The 13,060-nt window shown below is 42.1% G+C and overlaps 1 protein-coding gene across 1 annotated transcript; it reads right to left on the bottom strand.

Moving 5' to 3' along the window:
- Window positions 1-214: 214 nt before the first annotated feature.
- On the bottom strand, window positions 215-13,036 carry LOC126778386 (alkaline ceramidase). Its single transcript, XM_050501908.1, has 5 exons — window positions 12,686-13,036; window positions 12,366-12,522; window positions 12,189-12,288; window positions 1,457-1,594; window positions 215-1,352 (listed from the first exon to the last, which is right to left on the bottom strand). Exons 1-5 carry the CDS (start codon window positions 12,776-12,778, stop codon window positions 1,031-1,033), a joined length of 810 nt encoding a protein of 269 aa, XP_050357865.1. The 5' UTR covers window positions 12,779-13,036; the 3' UTR covers window positions 215-1,030.
- Between the last annotated feature and the right edge of the window lie 24 nt (window positions 13,037-13,060).

The following is a 13,060-nucleotide window of genomic DNA, read 5'->3' as shown; positions in this document are numbered from 1 at the left end:
ACTGTAAACCAATATTGTTTACATAAATATGGAACCAACACAGCAAGTCCTATATTTTTAACTTGTTACTATAAAACAAAGCATCATAAAATATATAATATTTTGTTATACATACAAAATAATAATAATTATTATTCATATTATAAATACTGCAAATGTAAATAACTTTTATAATAAAATATTACTAGTTCTTATACATATTTTAGGATACTGTCATAAATTTTGTAAATACTCTAGTTTTAATTTAAGCAAATTGTACTTTTGTAAACATAAAACATTAGTTTTATAGGCAAAGGCATCTGTTTAATCGAATCAAAAGACAACTAATATTTTTAATAAAGAAATAATTTATAAATACATTAAAAAGCATTGTGATGTTTTCTCTTGTTTTTTAAAACAATTACCGATTAAATTAAAAAGAAAAAATAATATAATTTTTAAAAAAATACTGAAACAATAAAAAATTTATTTAATTGGGTATTTTTAGCTTAGATTTTAGAAGAATTTCAAAAAATAAACTGATTTATTATATCTGAAACATGACACAATTGTGATTGCAAAAATAAACAAGAATGATCAATAAGTCCATAGGTACCATTCACTACATATGTTACGGTACGCCGTACGACTTAAATACAACTATTATATTTCAGCCACAATAATTAATTTAAATAACATCGTATATACATAAATAGCTGGATTGTCAAGCTGTTGCGAGTGTAGCTGCTGTCATCAAAATAATAATAATAAAATATCATTGCACTTTATCATTAGTAATCTAATAATCACAGATTGGCACACTTTCTAGGATCACACAAAATATAATTAACTAATTCTACTGATGAGAAAAACGCGTCTTATCACATACATCTTCAAAACATCTGATAATTTAAAGAAACGATAATATTCAATTAAATAAAAAAAGAGAAATGTCGAGCTGCCATTGATCGACGTGCGATTATGACGTATGATTTGAATTGCTTTATATGTACACACATTTTAAATAATCAAATTAACAGAACCATTTATTTTAAATGGCTAAATGTGTGTCTTTCTTGCACGGATGTCTTAAAGTTATATACGGAACACCAAGTTCGAAGTCGTTTTTGGGCCAATACTTCAATTGTGGTTTCTGTTCGGGTCGCTCCTCAGACACATTGAAGTATGCGAAGAGGACGAGAGCTGTGTAACTAGCTATGAATATAAGAATGTGCCAAACACCGTGCATGTATGGGAAGTTTATGGAGAGCCATGTATCGCAGAACATACGGTCTATTATCCAAGAGAATATTGCTAAGAAACAGACCGCCACACATCGCAATCCCAAACGATAAACGCGTGCACATTTTACTCTGAAACGAAGATTATTAAGCACTTTAATAAGAAATAGTTTTATTATAAACAAACACATGTATATAATTTGTAAATTGAAGTCTTTTATTTAAATAATTAATACCTGTTTAATTCTTTACATAAGAATCCAATTGCTGGTAGAGCAAGCGTCATGAGAGCAAACGCATTTGCTTTCGGGTGCATCACTAGAAGTCCCGTCGACACCACAGAAATCACACTTGAATAGAACGCTAAAACTCTCCTGGAAATAAAAAAAAACCGTAAATACATTTAAGTAAATACAATAATTGGTCTGTAGGTCCACACTAAGGTTTTTAATGTATTTGTAAAAACTTTTTTTGTATTTTCCACTTGGATAAGCACTAGGAATAATTGGCATAGAATTAATTGACGTAGAAAAAAATGTCAAGGTTGTAAGGAAAAATACAGATGTTATCTTTATCGATCAGCAGAAACTCTTTGATTCAGTCAGTGGTTATGACATGTTTTAAAAAATGAACAATTCGACAAACAAAAACTGGCTTAAAATTTACGCACCGTCGAAATGTAATATAAACATACTTTTAAATTTCTTAAAATAGACATGAAAGGTAAACGAGCGTCTTAAAAGTACGCAACATCGATTGGCTGAGAAAATACTATATTTTTTTTATAGAATAGGAAGGCGGACGAGCTTGTGGGTCACCTGATGATAAGTGGTCACCAACGCCCATAGACATAGGCATTGTAAGAAATGTTAACCATCGCTTACATCACCAATGTGCCACCAACCTTGGGAACTAAGATGTTATGTCCCTTGTGCCTGTAATTACACTGGCTCACTCATCCTTCAAACCGAAACACAACATTACCAAGTATTGCTGTTTTGCGGTAGAATATCTGATGAGTACGGTAGAATATATTTGAGGCACCGAGTCTATTTGAAACTATCTTACGCTTAGAAGTCGAACCGCAAACGAATGATTCAAAAGAACTTTACAGGGGTTTCGTGCACGAGAGTTTCGTGCTCGTCATAGTCACAAATCACAATATGCAGCAGCGCAATTCTATAATAGCTCACTTCAATATTCATCCGTGAAATGTTGACAATCGACTTATGGTATATACTATTTTGAAGTAAATATTCTTATATTATAAAATGTTAATTATTATGGTAAATTTCGCATATCTATTTCTGACATATACCGTTTTCAGCGATGAGTTTCGAATTTGTTCTTACAGAATAACCGTACAGACACTGCTTCTGAAACTATCCAGCACATAACGGGCCCCTGTGAAACACGCGGACCGATAATACGCACCGATATGATCAAGCAAATACAATCATACACCAGAATTTATCGTAAGAATATAACCCTATATTTCTCAAGATATATTTCTCAGAAATGCATTCATAATATTAAACGATACCTATATACAGGATATAGCAATAATAACTGACAAAACTTCTCATTATAATAGATATAACTTGAACTTGTGTTAGAAGTTGTAGTAGGGCTTTGTACTGGTGTTAGGGCTTTGTGCATACTGGAGGTAGGGCTTTGTGCAAGCCCGTATGGGTAGGTACCACCCACTCATCAGATATTCTACCGCAGAACAGCAGTACTTGTTATTGTTGTGTTCCGGTTTGAAGGGTAAGTGAGCCAGTGTAATTACAGGCACAAGGGACATAACATGTTAGTTCCCAAGGTTGGTGGCGCATTGGCGATGTAAGCGATGGTTAACATTTCTTACAATGCCAATGTCTATGGGCGTTGGTTACCACTAACCATCAGGCAAGGAGTCAAATGAATAGCTCGAAGCAGCTTTTAATAACTGTGCGGCCTAGTAGGAATAAACAGGCAGTAGATGTCAATAGGAATAAACTTGCTAATTACACAGTCATTATGATACGCCAAACAATATGATCATAATTAGAAAATGACTCAATTTCAGTTAGATTTCAGACGTAATTAAAGTTTGAAAACGTTTCATACGAATATTGTATTATTTTTTTACCATAAAATGTTTACGATTTATCAAAAATAATGTTAACTTCATTCAGCGGCGATGGAAGTTATGTTACGGATTCTATGACTTCGATTTTCGATTTAACGAATGGGTTGCTTACAATAGGAATCTTAGGTTAATTTATCATCTTCATCAGAGTAAATAATTTAAAAATGGCTAACTAATAGGGCAAAACGGCTTAAAATAGTCTCTCCTAACAAGCTTTTAAATTCATTTTGAAATCTTGAACAAGGTGTTTGAGTTAGTTACCTTGTGCAAAAAGTCATGTGCATTCAATATTTATACTAATGGCAGATACCCTCAAAAATCTACATTTTTTATTGTTTCTTCCGGTGAGTAGGGCAAGTGAACCAGAGCACAGAGCATCAAGGACATAAGGAAAATCCCTTATATATCTTGTATATACCTTATATATATACTGTCGGCTTCACATAGTCAATATTTCTATTCTTTTTTTTTTTTTTTATAGAATAGGAAGGCGGACGAGCATATGGGCCACCTGATGGTAAGTGGTCACCAACGCTCTTAGACATTGGCATTGTAAGAAATGTCAACCATCGCTTACATATCCAATGCGCCACCAACCTTGGGAACTAAGATTTTATGTCCCTTGTGCCTGTAATTACACTGGCTCACTCACCCTTCAAACCGGAACACAACAATATCAAGTATTGCTGTTTTGCGGTAGAATATCTGATGAGTGGGTGGTACCTACCCAGATGAGCTTGCACAAAGCCCTACCACCAGTATAATATATGATCTATAATAACATGAATATAAAAACAACCACGTCAGTGATTTTAGATAAGTTTTGCCATTTAAATAGCTAGTTATTGTTATCGTATAAACATTGGACACAAGATTTTATCGGTTTTATGTATGTCATACAGATTACAAAGGAATGAGGAATGCAAACAAAAAGAGCGTTAACGAAACAAAAAAATCATAAACAAGTATAAACATACTATTATTATACATTTAATTTGTTAAATTCATTAAAAAAATAATAATAATAATATAACAAGTTTCTGCCCGCATTGGATAGGAAGAGGAGTGTTAGGAATCCTATGTCTTTTTATGTACAAGTTGTATGCAAAAAATCATAATCAATGGTTTAATCGATCACAAACCTCACTTTGGCTTTAACTCGATAACTCCGAAATTTAATCAGAATAATTATATTTTAATAATAATTTCAGTTAATTAAAATTGTTAAATTAATATTCCCGAGTATACCTATGTCTATGAAATATATACAGCAATATGATATACTTATTTTATAACCTTACGAATACGTTTCCCACATTAGTTTTTGTATACCATTTTTTTTTTTTTTTTTTTTTTCCCGCTGGAAAAACACATTTATGTGTTTCCCCCACATAAGGTGGGGGGGTATGTGGGACTCGCCGGCGCTGAAGGCGCCGGAATACCCACTAAAAACCAGCGGTACCCACTCCATCTTGTCGGGGGACGTCACGGGATCGCTTGCGCATACTACCGTGCCGTCCCGACGGTTGGCCCGCTTCTGCGGGCCTCCAAATCCTAGGGGGTACTCGGGGTACAGAGACCCTCTGGCCCCGGCGACACTCACGGCGGGAGGAGAAGATGCGCATAGCGCTGGCGTCTTCTCCCCGGTCTTCTTCGACGAAGCGGGTCAGCGGAGGCACTCTCCTCGCGCTCCCGCTCCGCGGCCTCCTTCTGCGACATGACATTTTCGCAGAAGGAGACCATCTCCATCCAGCACCTTTCGCTACCAAGCATGGCATTTATCACGCTCGGCAGCGAAAGGTCTCCGCCGATTAAAGTCGCCAGGGAAAGGCGCTGAGGCCCCCAAGCGGCACACTCCATCAGAGTGTGGCATGCCGTGTCCGTAGGCGCACCACACTCGTGGCAGGAGGGCGTTACCTCCCGCCTGACTATTCCGTGCAGGTACTTACCGAAGCACCCATGTCCAGTAAGCACCTGAGTCAGTCTGAAGGTCAGTGTGCCGCCTTTTCTCGTTACCCAGCGCCTCAAGTGGGGACGGATCGCCTCCACTGTCGCCAGGCCTGCTGATGGGGACCTCAGATCCTCCTCCCACCTGCGAATCAGGGCTTGCTGGGCGAGAGTCCTGATTCGCAGCACCTCCTCCAACCCTGGACGGTTGCCACGCGACCTCACTTCCGCCCGGAACCGGTACACTTCCGCGAGCACCTCCGCCTGGAGCTCCCAAGGCGGATCGCCTGCGAGAAGTGTTGCCGCCGTCCACGACACCGTACGATATCCGCGTATCACCCTCACCGCTATGATTCTTTGCGGCCTTCGCAAGAGAACCTTGTTCCGAGCGGTGAGAGCGTCCACCCAGATGGGAGCACCGTACAGAGCCATGGACCGCACAACACCGGCGTATAATCGCCGGCATGGCGTTTCCGGCCCTCCTACATTTGGTAGGAGCCGGCTTAAGGCAGCAGCAGCGTTGATGAGCTTCGGGCCAAGTTGGACAAAATGCTGCCCGAAGCTCCATCTTCCGTCCAGGGTCAGGCCCAGATACTTCATGTGGGCCTGCACCTTAATCACCGTCCCCTGGACGGTGATAAACGCCCCTCGAGGGGGGCCTCGACGTGGACCGTGGAATAAGAGGGCCTCCGTTTTTGAGATGGAGACCCTCAAGCCCAACATTCCTATGCGGTCCACTGTGAGCGACGTACCGACTTCGGCCAGGCGAGCCGCCTCCTGATAATTCCGCCCTGTCGCCGTGATGAGAGTGTCGTCCGCATAGCACAACACCCCCATTCTGGGAAGGACGCATGTCCGCAGGAGCCAGTCGAAGCCAACGTTCCACAGAATTGGGCCGAGAACTGACCCCTGCGGAACGCCACAGCCTACCCTACGCCGGACAAGACGCCCATCGCCCCCCTCCCAGAGGACTACCCGGTCCTGGAGGTATGCCCCCAACAGCCTCCTGAGATAGGAAGGCACCCCGTGGTATCGGAGTGCCTCCCCAATAGTCTCGAAAGGAAGACTATTGAAGGCGTTCGCAACATCTATCGATACCGCCAGAACTACGTCCCCTCGGGCCACCGCATCCGTGGTCCGGGTTTTCAGGGCGTCCAGGGCGTCGATAGTTGATCGACCCGCCCTGAACCCGTACTGAGCCTCTGACAGACCCGGCCCCACCTCGTCGAGGTGCTGAATAAGACGGGCAGCGAGAATTTTTTCGAAGAATTTGCCCGTCTCGTTCAGCAGCACAATCGGCCTGTATGCCGAGGAAGAATCTGGCGGTCGACCTTGCTTTGGCAACAAGACCAACTTTCCCTCTTTCCAAGGCTTCGGAAACTGCCCGCTGCACAGACATTGGTCGAACAGCTCCCGAAGCCTTACGCCTAGGTATTCCAGAGCGTCACATAGAACACGCCCTGGAATCCCGTCTGGGCCCGGCGCAGTGTTTTTGGCCCTCAAGCGGTCGAAGGCCACCTCCATCTCCCGCTCCGTGATCAGTGGTGGAGCCACTGTGTCGTCAATCATAGAGCGAGGGACCATCTGTGGAGGGACATGCTCACCTGGATGGGGGAAAAGTTCCCCGACCAGGCGCAGGAGGAGATCCGATGACATTGTCTCTGTCACGGGGGCACCCTGCGTGCGGAATTTTCCACGCACACCGCGGAACGGACGCCCCCAGGGGTCCCGGTTCAGGCCCGCCAGTAGTTCTTCCCTAGCTTTCTCCTTGGCCTGACTTATCGCCCAGCTGTAGGTCTTTTTTCAGCTGACGATAAGCGGCCAATAGCTGTCCCTCCAAGTCCGCATCAAAACCGTTGCGCCTCCTACAACGGACGTAAGCCCTTCGCGCCCGGCTGCACGTCGCCCGAAGCTCTGCTATTTCGGGCGACCACCAATACACCTGCCGGCGCGGAGCTCTATGCCGGAACCTAGGCATGGCAGCATCGCAGACCTCTTTGAGGGCACTGCGCATGTGGCCCGCTAGCTCTTCTGCACTGGCGCCCTCCCACCTTCCTGTGGAACCCCATCGCTGTACGATGGCAGCCTCCCTGGCCAGCTCACGATCTAGCTGGCTAAGAGACCACCTTGGAAGCGTGGTTGTCACCCTAGAGGGTTCCACCGACCTGCGAGAGTTAGAGATCTCAAACCGGATGTACCTGTGGTCCGACAGTCTCCACCTCCTCCTCTACTCTCCAATTCAACACTCTGCGTGCTACAACATGGGTGGCGAAAGTGAGATCCACCACGGACCCCCCCTGTTGCCGCACGCACGTGTAAACCTGCCCCCTGTTGAGTAGGGACAGGCTGGAGAGAAGTGCCCACACCTGAATAGCCCTTCCTCGCGGATTCGTGGCAGGGTTGCCCCAGGCACGTGACTTAGCATTGAAGTCGCCCAAGACCAGTATCGGCCTCGGTGACTGCCTGGTCACCGCAGCTCTGATCGAGCCGAGATAAATCTCGAACTCCGCCAGGCCGCGGTTGGGAGAGAAGTACGTACCCACAACAACGAATTCTCTCCACCCTGCCACTACGTAACCCGAGCCCCTCTCAATGAGTGAGAGAGAACTCGTTTCACTCCGGGTAGTAACCACCACGGTGCCGTCCAAGTCTCCTAACCAGTTAGGTAGGGGAGGGACATAATATGGCTCGCAGGCCACAGCCAGGTCGATCTGCCACTCCGCCATGGACTGCAGCAGCAGGTCCTGCGCCGCGGCGCAGTGGTTGACGTTCGTCTGGAGGAACTTTATGTTTGTGCTCATGTTGACATTGAAGCTTCCTCCTCGGCCTGGCGCCGTCCGACATTGGTGGTAGTCTGGGTGCCTAAGACCACCGTACCCTTTGTGATGGGGGGGTTGCACTCCCCTGATCCCATCACGTGCCCAGAGGGCTTGCCAGCGTCTGCGCACACAGCACAGCGCAGTTTCTCGGTACAGCCCGCCGACTTGTGGCCATCTACGCCACACCGGAAGCATAGACCCCCCCGTTCCGCTTTGGATGGGCAAAGCACCTTCGTGTGGCCAAGGCCCATACACTTGAAGCAGCGCAAAGGGCGCTGCTCCAATACGCATACCTTGGCCGAGCTCCATCCTACGAGGAGGCGACCGGCATCTGATATCTTCTTCGCCGCTGTGAGAGGACAGGTGATGCGGACCATTCCCATATATCCGGGACCACGCTGCAACACTCCGCATCTGACTGAGTCAGGGGAGCAGTTCCCTGCACGAGCAACTGCAGCGACCAATTTATCTTTGGTGACGGAATCATCCAATCCCGTCACCTTAAGGTCCACTCGCTTTACAGGTCGAACGACGCTTGCGACACCATCCAGCACAGTGCGGAGCTTCTCAGCAAGCTTATCCGCCTGCTCCGCCTGTGCTTTCGGCAGCTCGAGGAGTCTGGCTCCCGTCGCCGATCGTCGGACCCTAAGGCCGCCACAGATTCCAATATCCTGAAGCTTAACGCCCTGCTCCGCGCGCTCCAGGATGTGAGCGTATGTAACGCCTTTCTCCTGCGCATCCGGCTGCAGAGTGACCATTACTGCAGCCCTGCGAGGAGCAACCAGCCTCGGTTTGGCCACCGGCGGAGCCTTCGCCACTGTTGATGGTACTGTGGCGGACGCTGCGGCCGAGGGGGAAGCCTTTTTCTTCCTTCCCTTTTTAACCACGGTGGACCATGATGTCTCCTGGGCCTCCCGTGGTTGGGACTCCGACGTGGTCGGGGTGGCTGATAGGCACGTAGTCGGTGCCAGCGGGACTGACTCGACTGCAGGCACCCGTTTCGGCGCCTGTGCGGGTTTCGGTGGTGGGGTCGGATGGACCACTTGCGCGTATGTAGGTGCAGTTTTCTGCACTACAGCCTGTTTCTTGTCCGCGGCCAGAGGGGGACGGAGCACTTTAGCTGGAAGGAGACGGTCCTGAATTCCTTCCATTTGAGCTTTAATCATAAAGCCCACCGACGACATTATAGAGGCCTTAAATTCCTCCAAAGCCTGTGTGTCCCGCACAGTGCTGGTGGACGCCTCATTTGCCACTGCCACCGTGGTCCGCATTTCCGCAAACTCACGGCGGTGGGCTTTTAACTCAGTCTTGAGGCTGTCCACCTCCTTGCGCAGGCGGCCATTATCAGCGCGAAGCCTGCGCGTCTCTTCCGCCTCGGTCCTTGATGCCAGAGCATCTACGATGGACTGGAGCGAAGATGCAGATTCTTTGAGCTTCTTGATGAAGCCACCCTTCAGGTTGCTGGATTTCTGGGCAATCTCCAGAATAAGTGCTGCATTGCGACCAGCCTCCGCACGCAGCTCCTCTGCACCCAATTTTAGGGGATCCTCCCTACGGACCTCCGAGGAAGAGGATTCCTCAGAGTCAAGCGCGATCAGAAACAACAAAAACCCTTAAAGAAAGCCAAAGTAGTCGTAAAAACATCCACAACGCATAGATAACGCAGCCAAAGCCACGATGTTTCGCTTCAGTTAGTATTCGTAACTTGCTTAGCAACATTCGCTCGAGATAACGAACACGTCCGCACGCTACGACGGTCAACGACGAATCCTAGTTTTTGTATACCAAATTTATCTTATAATACTGACAAAATTGATAATATCGTACCAATGCATTACACTTACTCTAGTATTAAAATTTAACTATTAAAAATATATTCGACTTTTTCAAAAATACCAATTGTGTAAATGGTTATTTAACAGTAGTAACAGTAACAGTCTGTGAATGTGCTGGGCTAAGTCGGTTTCTATTAGTTATTATAGTCGAGATGGCCCAGTGGTAAGAACGCGTGAATCTTAACCGATGAACGTGGGTTCAAACCACCTCTGGAAGGTAGGCAAGCACCTCTGAATTTTCATGTGCTTAATTTCTGTTTATAATTCATCTCGTGCTTTTCGGTGAAGGAAAACATCGTGAGGAAACCTGCATATGTCTAATTTCATCGAAATTCCGCCACATGTGTATTCCCAACCCGCATTGGAGCGGCGTGGTGGATTAAGCTCCAAATCTTCTCCTCAAAAAGGGAGAGGAGGCCTTAGCCCAGCAGTGGGACATTTACAGGCTGTTACTGAATAATGGTTATTTAGCTAATTAAATTAAGAACTGATACTATTTATTGTTATACCTATTACAAAATATACTTTACATAGAAAAAATAGCATAGTATTGAGATTGAAGCGTGTTCACAACACAATGCGAGCATGCTTCACAATTTGGCCTATTAACAAGCATGTGAGTATTTAGTATATCTTTACTAAATATGAACTTTACCTCACGTTAAGAGTAATTAACACATTGAAATATTTGATTTTATTAAAGAATCTAATTCATAATTTTGCGTAATTTCAAGCGTTGCGCAACTGATTTTTGTTTTCATATTTGAACTAAATTTAGAATAACATCATCTTAATCAGGTCTTTAGCTTAAAGAGACTCAATAGCTTATTAATGTAATGGAATTTTGACAGTCAAAAAATATCTGAACAACAGTGATTTATGTAATGTATAAAAAGTTTATTAAAACCAATGTTTAGAGAATTTGTTTAAAACAATTATGAAAATCGTAGGTCGGCAACCGGTGTTCCGTGAATAACTTTGTCATCTTATCTTTAGACATTTTTTTATTTACGTAAAACAAGGATTACAGAGAACATATTCGGAACTAGCTGTAACAGTGATTCCATTCGTGTTATATTTCAGTATATCAGGTATTTTTAAAATTACTTTCGCGTGTACAATAGAAGTCAGATAGTTTTATAAAAAATATATAAGTATAATTTTTAAAATATTTTCATTAAAAGTAGTTACCGAAGTACTAGTTGCCAAATGATGTAGATTGTTATCATAAAAAAATCAATATGATAAACAGTAAGCAACACCAGGGCCATCGCTTTGATATCTGCTATCTATCTATATTTTTAAAAAAGCAAACTTTTAAACAATAAGACAAGAGCCCTTTAGTAAAACAAATCGCGATTTTAGGGTTTTTTTTCTTTTAATTTACGTGAGAATGACCTCGAAGTAGGTATCCTTGTTTTCAATAAAAATCGATCGGCGAAATATCGAGTAATATATATATATAGGCAGTATATATATATATATATACTGCCCCCATTCGATTATTTTGATTGTTTTTTTTTATTGTCATAGAATTCTAGAATTATAACTAAGTCAGTTAAATATAATTATGAAAATCGTTTTAAAATTGGCGAAGACATCGATTAAAAATTGCACAAAAAAAAAGGTCAAAGTGATTATTGATAAAAATACTTTAACTTGGAGAGTTAAGAGTGTTTGACCAAGATATGTTATTAAGAAAACTATAAAATTCATTAAAGTTATGGATAGTGTTCTGCTTTCGAAAACGAGATCGTGCATATTACACCACATTACAAAAGACGAAAAATATTTGTTACGTCACTTAATACGACCCACAATCAAGACCGTTGTGAGGCGATAGTTTGTAAATATACATAAGTCATTAATTTTCGCAATGAGATTACAATAGTCAATGTGACGTTAAAGATAATAAAAAAATATTTTTCCTTTATGTTTTTTATATACAATTTAAGAATTAAGTACATATTTATTTTTTTGGCTTTTAATGGCTTTGTATTTAATATGTTGTTATTAATTTTCTAGACATCATCAACATTTATCTAGAACTTTTTAAATATTTATATAGGTCATAAATGTTTTTCTAAATTAGACTATTAGTAAAGTGCATTTATTTTCTACAACATACATAAATATAAAAAATAAATAGGTTCAGAATTACCAATGTCCTAATAATATTATCACAAAGTATCTACAATAAGTTTATGTGACCAATACAATAGTGAATACATCTTACCTGTTTCCTCCTAAGAATTTAGGAAAATATCTTTTAGGTAAAAACATTGCAAAAGCAGCCATGAACACCCATAAAATAGCAAGCTCATCAAGTAACTGACCTAAAAAAAAAAATTATATAAAATTATTATATTTTATTTAAGAGATAAATTAATGCTGTTATATCTATCATACATACCCACTAAACTCAATGTTGCATGGAAATAAGCTGAACTAAGTCCTACAACCATTAAAAGAACCCACAAAACATTTATGGCTGGGTTGAAGAATTTGGCATATTCTTGAAATAAATGTATGAGTACTGGTGGGAATAAGAAAAACAATATATTGCTGATCTGAAAAAAAATATCAATACATAATTATAAAAGTCTGTACTGTACTGTTATAGTCATACTACAAAATGAATTTTTAGTTTTCTTACTAATTTTGACATCATGGATTTATTTATGAAAATGTAAATATTGACGCATTTATTATTAAATATGTTAAAGTACTTACGGTGTTAACAAATTCGGCTATAACTGGTGATATAGAATAATTTGATTCACACCAGTCCACTGGTGAACTGCCACGTTCTAAATGTGACCACATTTTTTTTCTTTTGTTTGTAAACAAAGTCTTTCTATAAAATGATTACCGAGACATAATATTTTTAATAGGCACGAATTGTTTGTTAATGTTGTTATTACCGTTTTATTCAAGGTTTATTTTATAACTCAGTAAAGTAATATGACAAAAATATACGACACGATTACACAAAGGGAACGATAACAACAAAAAAGCGAACTGTCGTCAACGCAGTAGGATCGGAAATGTTGATTATTCAATGTTTAATTCTTCACTGTTCTATGTGTTGTGTTATTTTGACTTTTG

Source organism: Nymphalis io, chromosome 1 (assembly GCF_905147045.1).
Source record: "Nymphalis io chromosome 1, ilAglIoxx1.1, whole genome shotgun sequence".
NCBI classification, from domain to species: Eukaryota; Metazoa; Arthropoda; class Insecta; order Lepidoptera; family Nymphalidae; genus Nymphalis; species Nymphalis io.
Note: the sequence above shows the minus strand (reverse complement) of the source record. Positions and strands in the feature narration are given on the sequence as shown.

What these genes read in the sequence shown, in the direction of transcription:
- LOC126778386 (XM_050501908.1), bottom strand. Translation starts at nt 12,778, where the DNA reads ATGTGGTCACATTTAGAACGTGGCAGTTCACCAGTGGACTGGTGTGAA. An exon ending in TGCAACATTGAGTTTAGTGG is followed by an intron (nt 12,289 to 12,365) that starts GTATGTATGATA and finishes TTTTTTTTTTAG; the next exon opens with GTCAGTTACTTGATGAGCTT. An exon ending in TTATGTAAAGAATTAAACAG is followed by an intron (nt 1,353 to 1,456) that starts GTATTAATTATT and finishes TCTTCGTTTCAG; the next exon opens with AGTAAAATGTGCACGCGTTT.